The following is a 21,541-nucleotide window of genomic DNA, read 5'->3' as shown; positions in this document are numbered from 1 at the left end:
CCCCGGTCCGGGAAGATCCCACATGCCGCGGAGCGGCTGGGCCCATGAGCCATGGCCGCTGAGCCTGCGCATCTGGAGCCTGTGCTCCGCAACGGGAGAGGCCACAGCAATGAGAGGCCCGTGTACCGCAAAAAATAAAAATAAATAAAAAGAGTGAGTGGGTCCAGGCAGTGCGGTGTAGGTGTGTGAGGACGCAAATGGGAAAATGATGAGACTGGAGACTTAGCAGATGTGACGGCCTCTCGAAGGCTTTTGGATTTTAGCCTTTATGGATGGGAATCTTGAGGAAGTTTGAACAGAAAAGGGGGCATGATCAAGTTCAGAAGAAAATTTGTAGTATGAAAAACGGTTTAGATTTATGATACTGGAGTTAGGGAGACAGTTTTAATAGCCTAGGTGAGTAAGGTATGAGACCTGAGCTATGACAGTGCCAGTAAAGATGAAGAAAATGTGTCAAATGTAAAAGATATTTAGGAAGGAAAATTAATAGGATTTGATGGCTTTTTTAAAGTGAGCAGCAAAAGAGAGGAAGTCTAAGATGACTGCCTGGTTTCAGACTTGGGCTACTAGACACAATAAATATTGTGGGTGCTAGGTACCTAGGTTTGAGAAATAAGACAATGAGTTCTGTTTTCAACATATTGACTTTGTTTTCTAACTTTCTCCATGTACTACAATATAGTTGATGCTTTTCCAAAGGACTTTAGTAATATTTTTAAACAACTTGTTTTGTATAAATTTAACCTACAAGACGGAACAGTTTCTGATAAAATTACATTTTGAGCTAGAAAGGATGATCCAGTGTAAGGCTTTCATTTTACATGAAACAGTCTAGATACCCTAAAAAAGATAAAATACTCCCTTCAAGAGATGATACCAAGAATAAATGCACAAGATAACCCCTGGGGGGAATAATTGATACATTTAATTAATATATTTTATAAGTTGAGGGTATAAATACAATATTCCAATTTTTTTAAGTTTTACAACAGTGAAATATTCAACTATGGTCTTTTTTCTATATTGAAAACAAAATGCTATTCCTAGTATTAAATTAACTTAAAAATCACAGTATATTATTTAATCAGATCCAGTCTTTCAAAACAATTGTGCTTACATAGAATTTCTCACTTTCATGTATTTCACATGAAAAATTGTTAACATTAATCTTATTCTTACAAGGATTAAAATATTTGTGGTAAGATTTCAGGTTTTAAGAACTTTATTTTTTCTGCAAAAGGTGTTGGCAAAAATGTCAAAATATTGTCTACCAGAATGAGCATTAAATTGTGCTGAATTTCCCAATGTATGTTAACATATTTTGTCATTTTAATTTTTTCAGTATCTTGCCATGACAAAATTTTTAATTGGGGCTTATAAAAGATCTCTTTTTTAAAGACATTAAGGGACTTCCCAGGCGGTCCAGTGGTTAAGACTTCACCTTCCAATGCAGGGGGTGCAGGTTTGATCACCGGTCGGGGAGCTAAGATCCCACATGCCTCGGGGCCAAAAAACCAAAAAAACATAAAACACAAGCAATATTGTAACAAACTCAACAAAGACTTTAAAAATGGTCCACATCAAAAAAAAAAAAAATCTTAAAAAAAAAGACATTAAGGAAAAGTAAGAATTGAACGAAGCTTTGTTCCTCTTTAATAATTTATAAAATGCTATAACAGAAATAAGTTTAAAACGTTAGTTCCTTATCCATCAATCTAGCCTTAAAGAGGTTCACAACTGCCTTTATTCTGATTACAACTGTTTCCACTAAATAATCTCTTTTATGTCTTCAAATAATATATATATTTTCATTCAATTTTCTACTAAATGAAAAAAAGGAGAGTTTCTTCAGGTAAGAACTCTATTTAGTACTACTCCTTTCTGAACGAACCACGCAGTAACAATAACCATTGCTTCTTTGGGGACGAATCTTAAAAAGAATACTAGATGTCCCTCTAGTGGTGGTCCTAAATTCCACAAAATTTGATGAGCCCTTGATGATGTCCATTTTATGGCGATATATTCTATTCGTAACAGCAATTCTGTTCATGTTTTTCAAATCAGTATCCTGTGATCATAGCGTAAACAATCTAGATTTAGGAAGTTTAAGACAAACCACAACATTCTAAAATTTCATCAAAATGAATACAAATTCCATTTCTCAGAGAGTAAACTAGCCAATTTGGAGTCCTTTGTTTTCCAAATGCTAAGTATTTCTGAATAGTTGTGATTCAGTGTTCTCAGTTCAGTGAGCCTCCCTATGAGATGAGCAAAATGCTGTAGGTCTTCTGGATGATAAATTTTTGAATATTTGTACAAAATTTGTAAAACTGGTTCTTGTAAATTTTCCACATGTTGCTTATTTGTAATGCATGGACGATCTGAAAAACATTATCACATATATCTTAATGAATATTGGAAAATGGTAGAAGATAATGAATTAATTTAAAACAATACAGTTTTAAATAATAAAAATTGCAAATATTTACTGAACCTTTAATATATGCCAGATTTTATGCCAGGTAACTTGCTTCTATGCAATGTTTTATTTAATCTTCATAATACCCTATGAAGAGTATTTCTTAATGATCAGACAGCATTCACTCATCCAGTCATTGTGCTGGAGATACAGCAGTGAACAGAGACTAAATTTCCTGCCCTCATTGAGCTTATTTTTTGGGTCTGGGAGGAGTAGGGGAGGAAAAAGACATATACACATTTTTTAAATAAAAATATATGACAACAATAAGCGAGAGTGCGGGATAAGAATTGGGGGGGGAGGGGCATTAGCTATTTTTAAAAGGGTAATCAGAGATAAGATGACATTTAGCAGAGATCCAGGATGGTGAAGAGGGAGCCATGAAACCATCTAGGAAAGAGCTTTCCAAGCAGAAGATTTGTCAAGTACAGTAGAAGCTGTGGAAGGAATCTGCTTGAAATTTACAGGCAACATATGCATCAAAGGCAGTGTGGCTGTGGTGGTGTGAGCAAAAGGAATAGTAATAGACACTGATAGAAAGAACTTTGGCTTTAAATTGTGTAAAATAGAAAGCCATTACAGGGTTATGAGCAGAGGAATGACATAATCTGGCTTATGTTGTCAAAGAATCACTCTGGCTACTGTATAAAGAATAGACCCTAGGGAGGCAAGGGCAAAAACAGGAAAGTGAGTTAGTAGTTTTATTAGGATGGCAGGGACAGAGACAGTAAGAAGTGGTTGAGTTCTGGATCTATTTTGAGGCTATAGCCAACAAGACTTGTTGCATATTTGATAATGGGCATAAGAGAAAAAGAAGTGAAGGATGACTTCAAGAATTTTGGCTTATACAACTTGAAGTATGGAGATGCCATTTAGTAGAGATGGAGGAAGAATATAGGAGAATCAGGGGGCAATCAGGAGTTCACATTCAGACATGTTAAATTTTATATGCCTACTAAACATCCAAATTGAAATCTTGAGTAGGCTATTTAATGGAGCTTAGGGTAGCAGTCCAGGTTGGTATATAATTTGGGAGTTGTCAGCCTCTAGATGGCATTTAAAGCCATGAGATAAGATGAAATTTCAAAGGAAGTGCACATAGGAAAAAAGAGAACTGAGTCCTGGGACATTTTAACATTTATCAGTGTGCGAGATGAGGGGGAATTAACAAAGGAGACAGAAAGAGCAGCAACTGAGGAGGAAAACCAAGAGAGTGAAATGTCCTGGAAATCAAGTGGAAAAAAATCATGTCAAGAAGGAGGGAGTGATCAACTGAAGCCAAATGTTAAGTGTTCGAAGAAAGAGGGAGTGATCTGCTCTTTCAAATGTAGCTCACGGGTCAAGTAAGATGAAGACTAAGAATTGACCACTGTAATCTGCAATGCCAAATTACTGAAGATTTTGATAAGTTATGGTGGAAGGGAAAGGAGGGGACAAAATCTGACTGTACTGGGTTCAGAAGTAAAGGAGAAGAGAGAAATGGAGGCAGGAGTATAGACAACTCTTAAATTTTTTTTTTTTTTTTTTTTTTGCTATAATGTAGAACAGAGAAATAGGAGAATAGCTGAAAGGGGATTTGAGGTAAGGGCAGACACTATAAAACTCTTAGAGGAAAACATAGGCAGAACACTCTATGACATAAATCACAGCAAGATCCTTTTTGACCCACCTCCTAGAGAAATGGAAATAAAAACAAAAATAAACAAATGGGACCTAATGAAACTTCAAAGTTTTGCACAGCAAAGGAAACCATAAACATGATGAAAAGACAACCCTTAGAATGGCAGAAAATATTTGCAAACGAAGCAACTGACAAAGGATTAATCTCAAAAATATACAAGGAGCTCATGCAGCTCAATATCAAAAAAACAAACAACCCAATCCAAAAATGGGCAGAAGACCTAAATAGACATTTCTCCAAAGAAGATACACAGATTGCCAACAAACACGTGAAAGGATGCTCAACATCACTAATCATTAGAGAAATGTGAATCAAAACTACAACGAGGGCCTTCCCTGGTGGCGCAGTGGTTGGGAGTCCGCCTGCTGATGCAGGGGACACGGGTTCGTGCCCCGGTCCGGGAAGCTCCCACATGCCGCGGAGCGGCTGGGCCCATGAGCCATGGCCGCTGAGCCTGCGCGTCCGGAGCCTGTGCTCCACAATGGGAGAGGCCACAACAGTGAGAGGCCTGCATACCACAAAAAAAAAAAAAAAAAAAAAAAAAAAAACTACAATGAGGTGTCACCTCACACTAGTCAGAATGGCCATCATCAAAAATCTACAAACAACAAATGCTGGAAAGGGTGTGAAGAAAAGGGAACCCTCTTGCATTTTTGGTGGGAATGTAAATTGACACAGCCACTATGGAGAACAGTATGGAGGTTCCTTAAAAAAATAAAAATAGAACTACCATACGACCCAGCAATCCCACTACCGGACATATACCCTGAGAAAACCATAATTCAAAAAGAGTCATGTACCACAATGTTCATTGCAGCAATATTTACAATAGCCAGGACATGGAAGCAACCTAAATGTCCATCAACAGATGAATGGTTAAAGAAGATGTGGCACATATATACAATGGAATATTACTCAGCCATAAAAAGAAACGAAATTGAGTTATTTGTAGTGAGGTGGATGGACCTAGACTCTGTCATACAGAGTAAAGTAAGTCAGAAAGAGAAAAACAAATACCGTATGCTAACACATATATATGGAAACTAAAAAATAAGTGGTTCTGAAGAACCTAGGAGCAGGACAGGAATAAAGACACAGACGTAGAGAACAGACTTGAGGACACAGGGAGGGGGAAGGGTAAGCTGGGACAAAGTGAGAGAGTGGCATGGACATATATACACTACCAAATGTAAAATAAGATAGCTAGTGGGAAGCAGCCGCATAGCACAGGGAGATCAGCTGGGTGCCTTGTGACCTCCTAGAGGGGTGGGATAGGGAGGGTGGGAGGGAGATGCAAGAGGGACGGGATATGGGGATATATGTATATGTATATGTATGGTGCAACAAGAAAACTAGCTCTGCAAAAGAATGTGATTTGTGACAAATGTGAAGGCCTAGGTGGTAAGAAAGGAGCAGTGGAGTGCTGTCCCAATTGCTGAGGTACTGGAATGCAAATAAGAATTCATCAGATAGGACCTGGAATGGTTCAGCAAATTCAGTCTGTCTGCATGGAGTTCCAGGGCCATGGGGAGCGGATCAGTCCTAAAGATAGATGTAAAAGCTGCAATGGAAGGAAGATAGTTCAAGAGAAGAAAATTCTAGAAGTTCATATTGACAAAGGCATGAAAGATGGCCAGAAGATAACATCCCATGGTGAAGGAGACCAAGAACCAGGACTGGAGCCAGGAGATATTATCATCATTTTAGATCAGAAGAATCATGCTGTTTTTACACGACGAGGAGAAGACCTTTTCATGTGTATGGACATACAGCTGGTTGAGGCATTGTGTGGCTTCCAAAAGCCAATATCTACTCTTGACAACCGAACCATAGTCATCACTTCTCATCCAGGTCAGATTGTCAAGCATGGAGATATCAAGTGTGTGCTAAATGAAGGCATGCCAATTTATCGTAGACCATATGAAAAGGGTCGCCTAATCATTGAATTTAAGGTAAACTTTCCTGAGAATGGCTTTCTCTCCCCGGATAAACTCTCTTTGCTGGAAAAACTCCTACCTGAGAGGAAGGAAGTAGAAGAGACTGATGAAATGGACCAGGTAGAACTAGTGGACTTTGATCCAAATCAGGAAAGACGGCGCCATTACAATGGAGAAGCATATGAGGATGATGAACATCATCCTCGGGGTGGTGTTCAGTGTCAGACCTCCTAATGGGGCCAGTGAATAACACTCACTGCTGGCATTTTATTTGCAGCAGTGATTGAGTGAAAGACTATAATCATAATATGCTCACTACTTGCTATTTTTTGTTTTAATATTCAACTATAGTAGTGTTTTAAAAGTTAAATGAAGAATAAACTCAAATATAAAAAAGAAAAAAAAACTTTGTTATAAAGCAGAAACTAACACACCATTGTAAAGCAATTATACTCCAATAAAGATGTTTTAAAAAAAAAGGCATTTTTTTAAGATGCAAGAAATTACAGCATGTTTGTAAGCTGAAGGGAATGCCCTTATAGAGAAGGCTATTTTGATGAAAATTGGTACATTTGGAATCAATGAGTAATAAAATAATCACAATCTTCATGATTTCATTGCCAAACTTAATCCAAATTTTTACTGCTAAATAGTTTTTTACCTGAAAAAAACACTGTTGTGGCTGCAAGCAGAGCATATTCAGTATTAGTAATGCTAAGCTCACTCATTCTTCTACAGAAGTAATACAGTGTAGTAATAAATTCTTCAGAAATACCTAAAAAGATTAATATCAAATGTATTTTCATCAGAACACAGTGCAGACTCATATTGCCATTATCATATTTTCTCAAAGGAGTACAAGAAAATGAAACATGTCTGACAAATTTTTTCCATCCAATACAATATTTTGTATTATATATAATATTACCAGTCAGCATAGCAGAAGGACAATCTTCATTGCAAAATGTTTCCATAGGATAAATAGCACTTCTATCACCACTTTGATCATGACAATTCAGTGAATGATCTGAATGATCTGATATTTTCATAGTACCTAGTTAAGGGAAAAAATATAAAGTCTGATTTTTTAAAATCTTTATTCAGTTAGTAAAGTCAATCTCTCTAACGTCTGTTAAACAGGAAACATTCCCAACAAATGGTATCTTTATAATTTTTATTACTGAAACATGAATCTAGAATAATAGTTCACACTTTATATAAACATTATATAGAAGACCCTCCAAAAATGTGTTTTCTATGATACTATATAAGAAGAATGGCTTTCTTTAAGAGAAAAACAAAAGCTAGAACAATGAATTGGAAAACTATAAACCACTATTATGAAGTACTTATTTGTACACCAACTAGTACAATAAAAATATAATAAAAAATAGGTCAATGTTATATAATCTGTTGCTAAATTTAATAGTAACTATTAACATTAAGATTGAGTTAGTTGACCTTTTTTGCTTTCAGAAGTTGATGAAAGATATTCTTTTTGACTGTAAATTTGGGCCACATGAAGGAACATCACTTCAGTTTTTGATCCCTTCTGTAATGCAGTCTGATCCTCATTGGTCAAATTTTCAAATCCTTTACGAAAAGATCACATAATTGTTTGAAATAAATAATGAAAAGATAATTTTCAGGTATAGGATTTAACTTTTTTTTTTTTTTTGAGGTATGCAGGCCTCTCACTGTTGTGGCCTCTCCCGTTGCGGAGCACAGGCTCCGGACGCGCAGGCTCAGCGGCCATGGCTCCCGGGCCCAGTCGCCCCACGGCATGTGGGATCTTCCTGGACCAGGGCATGAACCTGTGTCCCCTGTATCGGCAGGCGGACTCTTAACCACTGTGCCACCAGGGAAGCCCAGGATTCAACATTTTTATATTATTTACTTATGATACGAATCTTAACTGGTCCCTTAGAATAATTATGATTCCACATGGTACTATTTGGGGGCACTTTCATCAGAACCAGATAATAATAATTTCCTATGGCAAGAGCAAATTAAACGTAGTTGGTTTAGCCTTGAAGAATTTATTTTCACAGAGAGTTACCTGTGCACGTAACTAGATAGCTAAGTTTTGGCCAACAGTGGCTTCACCTTTTTTTTTTTTTTGGTATGGTACAGGGAATTTTGTTTCATGTTTTATCTAAAAAACAAAAACAATTTATTTCCCAAAATAAAAATAAAATAAAACATACAATCAATCATAGTTTGTCTTAACTCTAAGTCTTTGAAGTCACTTGAATAATATTTTAAAATATTTATATTTTCATCCAACTGATTGATTAAAGCAAACAAAGTAAACATGTTTTTAAATTTAGAAGCAGTTTTGGTAGAAAAATAGAGGGTTTTGTTTTCTTAAAATGCCACCTTCCTTTAAAACAAGGAACTTTTTTAAAATTACGTATTAAATTACTTTAATTTTTTCCAAAGATAAAGTGATTACCTGGGAGTCTCTTGGTGAAATTCATTAACCTCTGTATATGTAGGACAACTGTCTCTGAGAGTCGCAAGAAGATCAGTTCAGGATTTGCATATCCCTGCAGCTAAGCAACAAAAAGAAATAAGATTAATAATTTTTTTCTTTCAAATAACTTTAAATTTTAAACTTTTCTGATTATGCTGTTATTTTCTAACATAATTAATTACAAATTATTTCTTGCTAGTAATGAACACATACAAATCTTTCTGTTTCTTCTAATGGAATTGTATATTTTTGATGAGCGGCCACAATGTTGTTAATGAGCTGATGTTCCTCTTGAGTTAGTTCCATGCTCTCCTGAATCTGTAAGAAAATACAGGGGGAAAACTGTAATGCATACCTATTAAATAAGACATCATCATTAAAGAAACAAGAAATTTTTTAAGGAGAGCCTTGCCACTTTTCCAGATCTAGTGGTAGGTGACACAAGCTTGTTGTTTACCCCTTCCTCTTCCACTTCGATGTTAGAGTAAAAATTATTCTTCTGCTTAAAGTTCTTTCGAAGTCTCTTTGATCTGCATTGGATTTCTGTGAGCAAACCTGTGATATTACAAAATTCACATAAAATATTTTTGGTACAACAAATAACATTATAGGATTTGATGAAAATTGTCTTACATTGTACACATATGTGATCATGAACTTGCCTTTTCACAAAAAACCTTTCTTTTTTGGTAAGCATGTACAACAGCAGTTAAATTCACTACATTACTTACTTCTTTTCCTTCCACAACTTCCTGTCTACTTAAAACTACACAGTCATCCTAGACTTAAATTAAAAATTAATTTTGCATCTCCAAATTATAAATTTAGACCTTTTTATGTTAGAGAAATTTCCACATTAATTATATCTTGGAAGCAACAGAATGTTAATTGGTACATTGAAGGGAAACCACTAATTTTAAATTGTGCTTTTTGTAGTTGAATTATATAACTTTAGGTTAAGTAATATAAAAATACAAGGATTTCCAATTAAGAAGAAAATATGATTATTACCAAAGTTAGAGCAATATAGTATAGAACATATTTTATGGAAATAATTACCTAGATTGGTAACCGGCTATCCTAATTTAGCAGTTGCTGGAGAAATAGCTTAAATCCAGACAAATATGTTATGTTCAAATATGTTCAAAATAACTTGAAGAACGTAAGTTCCTAGTAAGGTAAGAAAAACTAAAACCCCCCTAAAAAAAAAACCACAATGGCACTTACATTCTTCCAACATTCCTACTGCCTTACACTTTTTTAGTCTGCACTCTTGACATTTTCTACGCATGTACATGTCCATTTCACAGTGACCACCATTCTTGCAACTATATACTGCATTTTTGGTGATGCTACGTCGAAAAAACCCTAATAACAAAGGAGAGTTTTTAAAATTTTACTATTAGGTATTTTTAGTTACTTGTTTTTAACCTTCATAGTAAAAGTAATCAAGTTAACTAAATTATTTCAATAAAATGTTTTTTCCCTCAGTAAGAAGGTTTGGTTTAATATACATTTATCTGGATAATTGTTTTAATCTTCTCCTATTTGATATATCTTATTCCATGGTTGTTCCTGTCAATAATCTATCTGGAAATTAAACTAAATAACCCCAACACATTAAAACAACTCTCTGTTTTCTATGGTTATAATATACCATCTAAAAGCATTTTTAAACTATATTTTACAGAATATCAAGATTCCATGACACATCTCTCAAGGTTCCCTAGAAGGAATATGTGCTCATGTAAAATAAAACTATAAGGAAACCTCTCTTTTTCTCGCCCCACATTTCTACCTCAACTCATAAAGGAAGAGATAATTCTTCCAAACTTACTCCTCTGTCCTTCCTTTTTAGCACTTCCCCAGATGAGAACATATTGCTAATTTATTTAGTCCAAGATGTTGAATGGGCCGTTTTGTGTGTGTGTGTGTGTGTGTGTGTGTGCATGCTGGGGAGAGGTGTGGAGATTCTACATTTTCCTAAATCCATGCATAGCAGTCTCTTCCCATTTCCTGTTTCATTTCCCATTCCTGTGCAACAATCCCTGCTATCTTCCTCTTATTCTATTCCAAGCAGTGAAGTTGATAAAGTTAGTCAATACCCCAATTAGAAGCCTGCCATACTCTTTCTGTAGACACGCTTGAGAGTGGGAGTTTCATGACTTAGATTCAGCAAAGGGAATAGAAAGCTCAGCTTAGGTTTCAGAACTATGCCTCATTCTTCAACTTAGTTTTAACAGCAAGGCCCTGCATTTTAAGAGTAAGCAAATACTGGCCCAGCTATTCTACTCATAAAGCTGGTACCTCCTTTCCCTTAGTCTTCGTTTGGCTATTCTTTGTGTGGGGTGAGTGTGAGATTCTGACAATAAGACTTCACCTTGAACTTCTAGACATGTTTACCTAGTCCTGTATTGATCTAATCATTTCCAGGTTCTGCCCCAATATTTCATTTGTGAATTTAAAAAATGCAGAAGTGTTTCAAAACCTCAAAACTTCATCAAGAACTATTTTACTCCTTACTCCATGCCAATATCAATGATGATCTTCAGTGGTAGACCTCCCATTGGTTTTCAAAAAAGCATTCCTGGGACTTCCCTGGTGGTCCAGTGGTAAAGAATCCGCCTTCCAATGCAGGGGATGCGGGTTCGATCCCTGGTTGGGAACTAAGATCCCACATGCTGCGGGGCAACTAAGCCCACCCGCCTCAACTAGAGAGGCCGCGTGCCTCGAACTCCAGGGTCCACGTGCTCTGGAGCCCAAGCACCACAACTAGAGAGAGAAAACCTGCATGCCACAACTAGAGAGAAGCCCATGCACCACAACAAATAGCCCGCGCAACACACCAAAGCCCTGCATGCCGCAGTGGAGATCCCACGTGCCACAACTAAGACCCCACACAGCCAAAAATTTAAAAATAAAATAAAATAAATAAATATTCTTTAAAAAGCATTTCCAACAAATAGATAGAATCGTAGAAGTCATTTAATTGAAATTTCTTCCTAATTCACGAATTATACCAGCCATATGAGATGTAATAGTTAACATTCAGACCTTTTTAAAAGATATTTTTTATTCCAACGTCAAATTCACCTAGGAACATGCAAAGTTTCTGCCACAAAAGTATTTTGAATTTTATATTTAAATATAAAAGTTTTCATCAAAATTAAAAAGAAAATGAAATCAAAACTTCGTTAAATTCCATTTTCACATCTTTGATCCCACAGATTGATCACTTTAAACATATCAATGGCTCCCCTTGATTTTATGTTTCACATTTTAAAGAGAGTACTCCTACATGCTTAAAATTTCATGACTCTTCAGTGAACACTAGGATTAAAGTTTTAACTTTATCCTTACCTTTGCAACCTTCACAAGTAAGTGCATTGTAATGATATCCTGATGCTTTATCACCACAAACTACACAGAGTTCTTCCTGTCCCTTAATACGAATGGAAGAATGAGTTATTCTGGACCTTTTTATTCCAGGGTAACCATCTTCAGCATCGTGGGCAACCACGTAAGTGGATTTATTTAATTCACAGGAAAGAAGTCCATACTCTCCACCACTGAACTGTGGGTCCAAGCTACAAGTGTTGAAATGACTCTGTAAAGATTGGGACTGTAGAACTGGAGGAAACTGGACAGTAGAATACTGGCAATAAGGTGATTCTTGAAAATCAATGTCGTACAGCTGATAATTGATTTGTTCTGGCAAAATATCTAGTTTTTTTAACGCACACACACACACACAAAAAAAAATGGTGAAAGTCAAGTTATTTTTCAAATTTCAAAGAGTTTTACACTCAAAGAACAGAGTTAATTCAACATGTCCAATACATCCCAGGGACTTGCTGTCCAGCATGAGAGGCAGACAGTAAACTGAATTGCAATGCATGATAAATGCTGCCACCCCAGAAGTATGCAGAGGTTGCTCAGGAGCTGGGAGAAAGGGTTGTTAATGCCTTACATACCAATGCAGTCTATTTCCTTAAGTAGAAATGAGTATTTCCCGGAGTTTGAAATGAAAGCTTTTCCCCAGCTTCTGTATTTTCTTTGTTGTGAATAAAATTGTTTTCAGTGCAATCAGATCAGTAAAGAGATGAATTAATAAATTATCCCACCCCCCCTACCAAAAAAATCAAACTAAAATACAATTATACCAGTTATCTGGTTATTTCAAGCAAAAAATAAATTCTTTAAACTCCCCATTTAATATACCTTAACACTCTCCTTTGCCATTTGTAGACCTGATTTAAATTACTAGTTTCTTTTCTGTTTTATTATCTAGCAATTCAATTATCTGGTGATAAACTTACCTACCCCGGAGGGTGACTGTAAGAATGAAATAAAATGTGAAATGCAAAAGCATGTATAAAATACAAAATGATACTTAATGGGTATCTTTATTGTTATTATCAGAAGCTACCAAACACCAACTTACTTTCTGTTTTCAGGAGGATTACTGAAATCAATCCAGAAAATTGGCTCCAAAGAGACCCAGGAATACTTAGTTCCTCTATGTCTGTATCTAGTAATATTTGTACTTTTCCTGGTGCTGAATCACAAGATGATTAGACTTACTCTTACCCTCAAAATTCTACCCCCAAGATTGGTAAACAGTATAATTTCTATTAATTCACATAAATTATTTGCAATCTGATAGCATCCAATCCAATGCAAAGTGTTGACTAAATACCAATAACAGCCTGATATAAGAAGAAAAGTTATCAGTAAAAACAATGTAACTTTTATTTAAAGAAGAGGGCCCTTCTTGGCTGAGTATCAAAAGACTGCAGAATACTGGCTGATGTTCCATTGGCATGGAAATCAGAGTTCAAAGTATAATATAAAAGAAAACTGCATTTAAAATTCAATTCATATTATAATCTTGGTCTTTTTGGAGAAAAATCCTATTGTCTCTTGCACTCTGTTTTCTATTTCTTTCCCTTTGATAAAAATCTTATATTAAGATTAAAGTTTCAGGAACATTGAATAACTACTCTGAACTACATTTTCTAAATTGCATGTGAACTAGCTTCAGCTAACCCCTAAAAATAACTTATAATTTGCATGCTAATTATATTTTTAAAAATTGAATACAATTTTAGACTACTGTGCTTTTTCTTCTTTACATTTGATTCTGGCTTACAGCATTTTGGTATTTCTGATTTTTGAAAGTAATTATATTCTCTGGTAGGGAGTAATTGAAAGTCTTTGGTTCATTTGTTAATTTCTTTAAAAAAAAACCCTCTAGGGACTTCCCTGGTGGCGCAGTGGTTAAGAATCTGCCTGCCAATGCAGGGCACATGGGTTCGAGCCCTGGTCCAGGAAGATCCCACATGCCGCGGAGCAACTAAGCCCGTGTGCCACAACTACTGAGCCTGCACGCCTAGAGCCCGTGATCTGCAACAAAGAGAAGCCACCATAATGAGAAGCCTGTGCACCGCAATGAAGAGTAGCCCCCGCTCGCCGCAACTAGAGAAAGCCGGCGCGCAGTAATGAAGACCCAAAGCAGCCAACAATAAATAATAAATAAATAAATATTTTTTTAAAAAACCTCTAATTAACCATAATTCCCGCCAAAAAAAAAAAGTTTTATTAACTATTATACTGTAGTTTTTTATTACACACCGTAGTACTGCACTGGTTCAGCAAGACAATACCCATCAGATGCAGTGACGTAAGTATTGGCCATTCTCTGGTCCAATTTTCACTTCTTCATTAGTAGATGCTAAAATAGAACCTGAAGGAAACAAAAATTTTGTAGACTTTTTGAAAGTATGATTATCAAATCAGTATGATTTTATAAAAGTATAATACTGTTTTTGAAAAATAAAGAATTTAGCAGACTTTATACAAGACATTTATATTTACACTTTAACTGGAAGAATATTGATTTTTCATATCTCTACATACCAGATTATTTAATTCAGACAACTTCTTATTGCTCAGTTCTTTAAAATAACTTAAATCTTGGTAATAATCATTATGGCTCTTGAAAGTGTACCAAGCTTTGGAGTTAGACTTCATACACTGCATTTACCACTTATTTATGGGTCATTTTTACACCTCCCTGAACCTTAGTTTCCTCATTTGTAGAAGCGAAAGAATGAAACACACCTAGCCAAGTTATGGGAGAGTTTAATTAATGTGTTTAAAATCCAGCACAGTTCTTGACTTAATAACCGAGTCGTATAATTATTATTCTAATAGTTGCGCTAGATCTCAGTGTTCTAAATTTAGGTGAATTAGGAAGAAAAATTACACTTTTTCATGAAGGAAATTAAAGAGTAGGAAAAGAATGGCTTTCATAGCACTTTATTTAATCTTCTAAGTCCTTTGTAAATATTTTTCATAGCACTGTGATATGCTAAGCATTAAAACATTAATTTTGGTTCTGCGTGACCAATAAAAATAGTTTTTTGATTACTGAAAAAGTGTTTTATTTTTAATAGTAAAGACTAAAAATCATAAGCTATTATGAGGGAAAATTATTCAAAATCTAAGACGATCCCTTATGGGAAAAAAACCTATTTTTGTTATTTCCTAGGTAGGAACTCCAAAAAGAATGCATCTTTGAATAGACTTAAACAGGAAATCACAGTTAAAGAAATTGGAAATTATTAAAAGAAAATAAAGGTCACTCTAGAGTCCATGATATTTTATAGCTTTATCCTCTCTATTCGAAGGTAAAGACTGTTTTCACCTTTTAAAAGAACCGAAAAAGAAGAAAATGGGTTTTGAAACATACCAAAAGATATACATGACAAACTTCTGAGATTATATTGAAAAATCTTTTACTTAGATTTATTTCTCATGTGATGAGGTCATGGCAAAGGTTTCTACATTCGTGAAGATGATTAAAGTAGTAGTATCTCTGAAATTTGTCTCCTGTATTATTTAATAGGCTCTAGGTTCCTTTAAAAGTACTTAAATCTCCCACTCTCTGACAGTCATGTAGAAGAAGTGCTGAATGGAACAGATGAAGCAAAAGTGGTGCCCCCAAGTAAGTGCACTTTCAAAATGAAGTTTTCCTTGAAAAGTAAGGACTAAAATCAATAGGATCAGTATTACAACAGGTTAATCGGCTCTCCATATGAAAAGAATTCTAAGTGCTATCGGTTTAATTTGTGCCATACTCTTTAGTAATAATCCTGTTTAGTTTTTTCCAAACTTCTCTTTTGAGTCTCAATTTGATTTTAGAAAATCCCAAATGAATGTGAAAATTTGAAGTTGTTACTCACCCTTCCTTTAAAATTCCTGCTTTTAGCATTAGGCTTCATATAATATTAAATAAATATCTGAAAATTAAAAAGTATTTGGTATTCCTTTTTTTTGCTGAGCAAGATTTCATTTAAGAAATAATATAGAATAAATTAGAGGTAGCACATTAAAACAAAACTGGTAATATCCTGGCAAATACATACAGAAGTATCTTATAACAATGCTGCTGTCAGGGTTCATATCATAAATAACAATGTTCTCAAACCAAGTCCTTCCAATACTGATAAATAAATGCCCCAAAATATTGTCTAAAGCAGAAATGTCTTTATCAGTTTATGGACTACAGGCATACCTCAGAGATACTACGGGATTGGTTCCAGACCACCAAAATTAAGCAAATATCACAATAAAGCAAGTCACATACAGTTTTTTATTTCCCAGTGCATATTAAAAGTTATGTTTATTTTATCCTGTAGTCTACTAAACATGCAATAGCATTATGTCTTTTAAAAAAATACCTTGTTAAAAATACTTTATTGCTAAAAAAAGTAATCATTATCTGAGCCTTTAGCAAGTCATAATCTTTTTGCTGGTGGAGGGTCTTGCCTCAGTGTTGTCGGCTGCTGACTGATCAGGGTGGTGGCTGCTGAAGATGAAGTTATGAAACTATGAAGTTTCCCTCACCAATTGACTCTTCCTTTCATGAACAATTTCTCTGTAGCATGCACTGCTGTTTCATAGCAGTTTACCCACAGTAGAACTTCTTTCAAAATTGAAATCAGTCTTTCAAACCCTGCCTGTGCTTTATCAACTAAGTTTATTTACTATTCTAAATCCTTTGTTGTCATTTCAACAACCTTCATAGCATCTTCACCAGGGATAGGTTCCATCTCAAGAAACCACTTTCTTTTCTCATCCATAAGAAGCAACTCCTCATCCATTCACATTTTATCATGAGATTGCAGCGATTCAGTCACATATTCACGCTTGACTTCTAATTCTAATTCTCTTGCTATTTTCACCACAGCTGCAGTTACTTCCTCCACTGAAGTCTTGAACCCCTCAAAGTCATCTATAAGGGTTGGGATCAACTTCTTCCAAACTCCTGTTAATGTTGATATTTTTACCTCTTCCTATGAATCACGAATGTTCTTTTTTTTTTAAGATGTGTGTGTGTTTTTTTTGTTTTTGGCCTCAACGCATAGCATGTGGGATCTTTGTTCCCCAAGTAGGGATCAAACCTGTGCCCCCTGCAGTGGAAGAGTGGAGTTTTAACCACTGGATAGCTAGGGAAATCCCTGAATGTTCTTAATGGCATCTAAAATGGTGAATCCTTACCAGAAGATTTTCAAGTTACTTGGTCCAGATCCATCAGAGGAATCACTAGCTGCAGCAGCTATAGCCTTACAAAATATATTTCTTAAATAATAAGACTTGAAAGTCAAAAGCCATGGGCTGTAGAATGGATGTTGTGTTAGCAGGCATAAAAACAACATTAAACTTACTATACATCTCCATTAGAACTCTTGGGTGACCAGGTGCATTGTCAATGAGCGGTAATATTCTAAAAAGAATCTTTTTTTCTGAGCAGTACGTTTCAACAGTGGATTTAAAATATTCAGTAAACCATGTTGTAAACAGATGTGCTGTCATCCAGACTTTGTTTTTCCATTTATAGAGCACAGGCAGAGTAGACTTAGCATAATTCTTTAGGGCCCTAGGATTTTCAGAATAGTAACTGAACATTAGCTACAACTTCTAGTCACCAGCTGTATTAGCCCCTAACAGGAGAGTCAGCCTTTCCTTTGAAGCTTTGAAGCCAGGCATTGACTTCTCCTCTCTAGCTATGGAAGTCCTAGGTGGCATTTTCTTCCAGTGTAAGGTTATTTCATCTACATTTGTTGTTTAGTGTAGCCACCTTCATTCATTACTTAGGTATGTCTTCTGGATAACATGCTGCAGCTTCTTCATCAGCACTTGCTGCTTCACCTTGCACTTTTACGTTATGGAGATGGCTTCTTTCCTTAAACATCATTAACCCACCTCTGCTAGCTTCAAACTTTTCTCTGAAGCTTCCTCATCAATCTCAGCCTTCATAAAATTGAAGAGAGTTAGGGCCTTGCTCTGGATTAGGCTTTGGCTTGAAGGAATGTTGTGGCTGGTTTGATCTTCCATCCAGACCACTAAAACTTTCTCCATATCAGCAATAGGGTTGTTCCACTTTCTTATCATTTGTGTGTTCACTGGGGAATCACCTTTAATTTCCTTCAAGAACGTTTCCTTTGCACTCACAGCTTGGCTAACTGTTTGGCATAAGAGGCCTAGCTTTTGACCTATCACAGCTTTTAACATGCCTTCCTCACTATGCATAATCATTTCTAGCTTTTGATTTAAAGTGAGAGACATGAGACTCTTCCTTTCACTTGAGCACTTAGAGGTCATTGTAGGGTTATTCAGTGGCCTAATTTCAATACAGTTGTGCCTCAGAGAATAGGAAGGCCTAAGGAGAAGGGGAGAGATGGGAACCAGGCTGTTAGTGGAGCAGTCAGAACACGCAGCATTTATCGATTAAGTTCACTTTATATGGGTGTGAGTTCATGGTGCCCCAAAACAATTACAATGGTAACATCAGAAATCAATGACCACAGATTACCATAACAAATATAATAATAATGAAAAAGTTTGAAATATTAAGAGAATTACCAAAATGTGACACAGAGACACAAAGTGAGCTAACTGCTTTTGGAAAAAATGGTGCCACTAGACTTGCTCAGTGTAGGGTCACCACAAAACTTCAATTGGTAAAAAACCCAGTATCTGCAAAGCACAGCAAAGCAAAGTGCAGTAAAATGAGGTATGCTTGTAGTTATAATCCAGGGCATATATGGGATACAAACATAAATAGGCCATTGATTAAAATATGCCTTTTAAAATATGAAATATTTCTCTCCTTTATATGCTTATAGTAATAGTTGCATTATTTTCTACATAAAATGTTCACTAATTAAATTTTTCTTCAGACTTCTAAATGTCTAACAGAAGTATTATAATATGTATGCATGGTAAAACAAAATTTTCAGAAATAATATGCTTATAAAATTAGTTTAAAAACAAATTATTAATAACATAGAGAGAGGTATGTAATCAAAAACTTCCTATCCTATTAAAGTAAAGAGAAAAATTACCGTGGTCTTGGAATGATTCTGTTTCATTACCTTCCTAGTAAATATTTATTTAAAGAGAAAATAACTTAGTTAAGAGAGGAGATTTTGTCAAGAGGATCAATTTGGCCTGCGTAAAGTCTATGTTTTTCTTTAACAAATATAACTTTATCAAAAACCATATTTTTCACAGATTATGATAGCTATTTTACTGAAAAGATGTGTAATTGCACAAATGAATTTGCGTCTCCTCTGCTTTAACCATGAATTGTTCTTGGTAAATCTTCATGTCTAAAACCTTAACAGGAAAAACATATTGATTACTGAGAACTATATCTATATGTTAAAGAATTTCACAGTTTTCACATTTTTACTCTTGCAATATATGTCATTTGAATCATGAATAATGCATTGCTTATTGACATAATTGAAAAGTATATTGTTTTGCAAAAAAAAATTTTTAGTTTTCATAGTAGTATCTACTAAAAAATAAGTGATAGTGCTATATAGTACATAATTATAAAAAGGTTTTTTATGGTAGTGCTTCTTTGAGCCAGAATTCTCTGAGCTTATTGGAACCAGAAAAAATGAAAAGAATATATTTGAATAATAACACAAATTAAGGCTTCTTGATTCCTCCATAATTATCTGTCCTTTAACTTTTGAATACAGGGAGGACTTTACACTGTGAAGTCTTCTCATGCTTTTATTATACAGCTTTATCAAGCTGTAATTTACATAACATCATATTCATTCTCTTAAATTCACTGTACAGTTCAGTGGTTTTTAGAATATTCAGAGTGTGCAGCTATTACCATCATCTAATTCCAGACCATTTTTGTCACCCCAAAATGATCCCCCCATACCTGTAAGCATGGCACCTCAACCCCTCCTCCCCCAATCCCTGACAACCACTAAGCAACTTTCTGTTTTTATAGATATGCCTATTCTACACATTTCATATAAATCTAATCATATAATCCATACATAGTTTTTTAAGAAAAAAGTAATTAATATGTTAAGTACTTTTCACAGCATAAGACAGAAAGAAAATAGATTAAGTATTTAGAAAATTCATGACTATGAAAGTAATATTTTATATACTTCAGAAGTATAGAAATATTTGTGTGTCTATTTCCACAATCTGACGTAATTTTCATAATTATATCATCATAAAATTTTCAACAAAAGTATAATTCCCTGAATATCTCTTTATCAGAATTTATTTCAAGTGGTTTGAATTTACATATTACCTATTGCTTCAAAAAATAAAATATTTTATCAATAAGTTCTTGATTTAAAAATGAGTTTAATTTTTAAAATATAACAATAAACATTACTGTGAAGTGACTTATCACATCAAATGTCAAGTCCAACCATAGTCTAAAATTATCTTGTCATTCTTTAGGAAAGAACCAAATTATTGTGTAATCTACTTAATTAAATTTCTTATTTTCAAGGGGAAAATGCTTTTTATAGCTTGACTATCATAGTAACTACAATTGTCTTACCTTGCAAAAATTAAGTTAATGTTAGTGGAAACTAAAGATCTCAAAAAATACCCTCTAATTTATTAATATCTTATGGTTTAATAATGAAGTGAGTTGTCAACAAAATTAGCATTCATATTTAATTTAGACAGTATAAAATACATTTTTCTTATTTTAGAGAGAACAAAATACTCACAGTTCAATGATATTACTAGAGATTGTCCTTTTCCTCACAGAATGAGTATAGATAGATTTAGCAATGACTTTAACTTTCCATCTGGAGCAACTGAGCCTTTTCTCTATTTATCAAGGAGTGGAAATAAGGGCACTCTGCATACATTTAGGCTCTAGACACTCTGCAGAGCAATGCTTCAGCTCTATCTCAGAGACAAACTTCCCACACAATCCTCTCGGGTCAAAGCAAGGGCAGTTACAAGCTGACATAAATCAAATAATAACCAGATCATCAGGGATAGAAGCCTTTGGGACCTTCAGGTCACACTCTCCCAGAGTTCCTTATTGTTTATTTAATACATACTTTGTTTTCATGATTGAATTTGACATTCTTCCATTCTGATTACAAAACATTGGGTCTCTACAAACTACCAAGTAATATATACAGGAAGGAAAAAAACCCTTCATTAAATTCAAACTCCACTAATACAGGTGCTATAACAATTCAACTTGAAGTTTATCTTTTCATTACCTATAAAAAAGGGAATTTGTTAAACCAATTAGTAATGTGTAATAATTCATAGATTGCTGCAATGTTAGATGTATACAAATCATCTAATCCAACTCTCTCAAGTTTTTGCCTAAGAAAAACTGCAACACAAATAGATACTACTCCTTGTTCAAGTTCTCATAGCTAGTTAGTAGCAGAGATGAAACTCAATGAAAATCCAAGCAGTTGAACAGGATATATAAATAATTTCATTTTGACTTTTTTAATGTCACATAAATAAAGTCTGTTAGATAATACCAGGCTCAGAGTCTTATTCCTTTAAGGCATTTCTACAGAGGCAAGTTTACAAATGCGTTTTCTACCACTAAACCCCATTCTCCTGGTTACACCATCTCTGACCTGATG

At 34.9% G+C, this 21,541-nt stretch overlaps 1 protein-coding gene and 1 pseudogene across 2 annotated transcripts; one reads left to right on the top strand and one right to left on the bottom strand.

Moving 5' to 3' along the window:
- Positions 1-1,118: 1,118 nt before the first annotated feature.
- LOC132435573 (bile acid receptor-like) lies at positions 1,119-20,693 on the bottom strand. Of its 2 annotated transcripts, XM_060027683.1 has the most exons (11): positions 20,648-20,693; positions 14,208-14,319; positions 11,934-12,296; positions 9,801-9,941; positions 9,031-9,128; positions 8,787-8,891; positions 8,553-8,652; positions 7,559-7,690; positions 7,026-7,151; positions 6,759-6,872; positions 1,119-2,381 (listed from the first exon to the last, which is right to left on the bottom strand). In XM_060027683.1, the coding sequence occupies exons 2-11, from the start codon at positions 14,269-14,271 to the stop codon at positions 2,137-2,139; spliced, it is 1,488 nt and encodes a 495-aa protein (XP_059883666.1). In that variant the 5' UTR covers positions 14,272-14,319; positions 20,648-20,693; the 3' UTR covers positions 1,119-2,136. The 2 variants fall into 2 exon arrangements, with proteins under 2 accessions (XP_059883666.1, XP_059883674.1); XM_060027691.1 differs by lacking the exon at positions 7,559-7,690.
- Positions 5,594-6,425, top strand: LOC132435595 (dnaJ homolog subfamily A member 1 pseudogene; annotated as a pseudogene).
- Positions 20,694-21,541: the final 848 nt, after the last annotated feature.

This window comes from Delphinus delphis, chromosome 1 (genome assembly GCF_949987515.2).
Source record: "Delphinus delphis chromosome 1, mDelDel1.2, whole genome shotgun sequence".
Classification (NCBI taxonomy): Eukaryota; Metazoa; Chordata; class Mammalia; order Artiodactyla; family Delphinidae; genus Delphinus; species Delphinus delphis.
The sequence above is the reverse complement of the archived record's forward strand: the minus strand, read 5'-3'. Positions and strand labels throughout refer to the sequence as shown.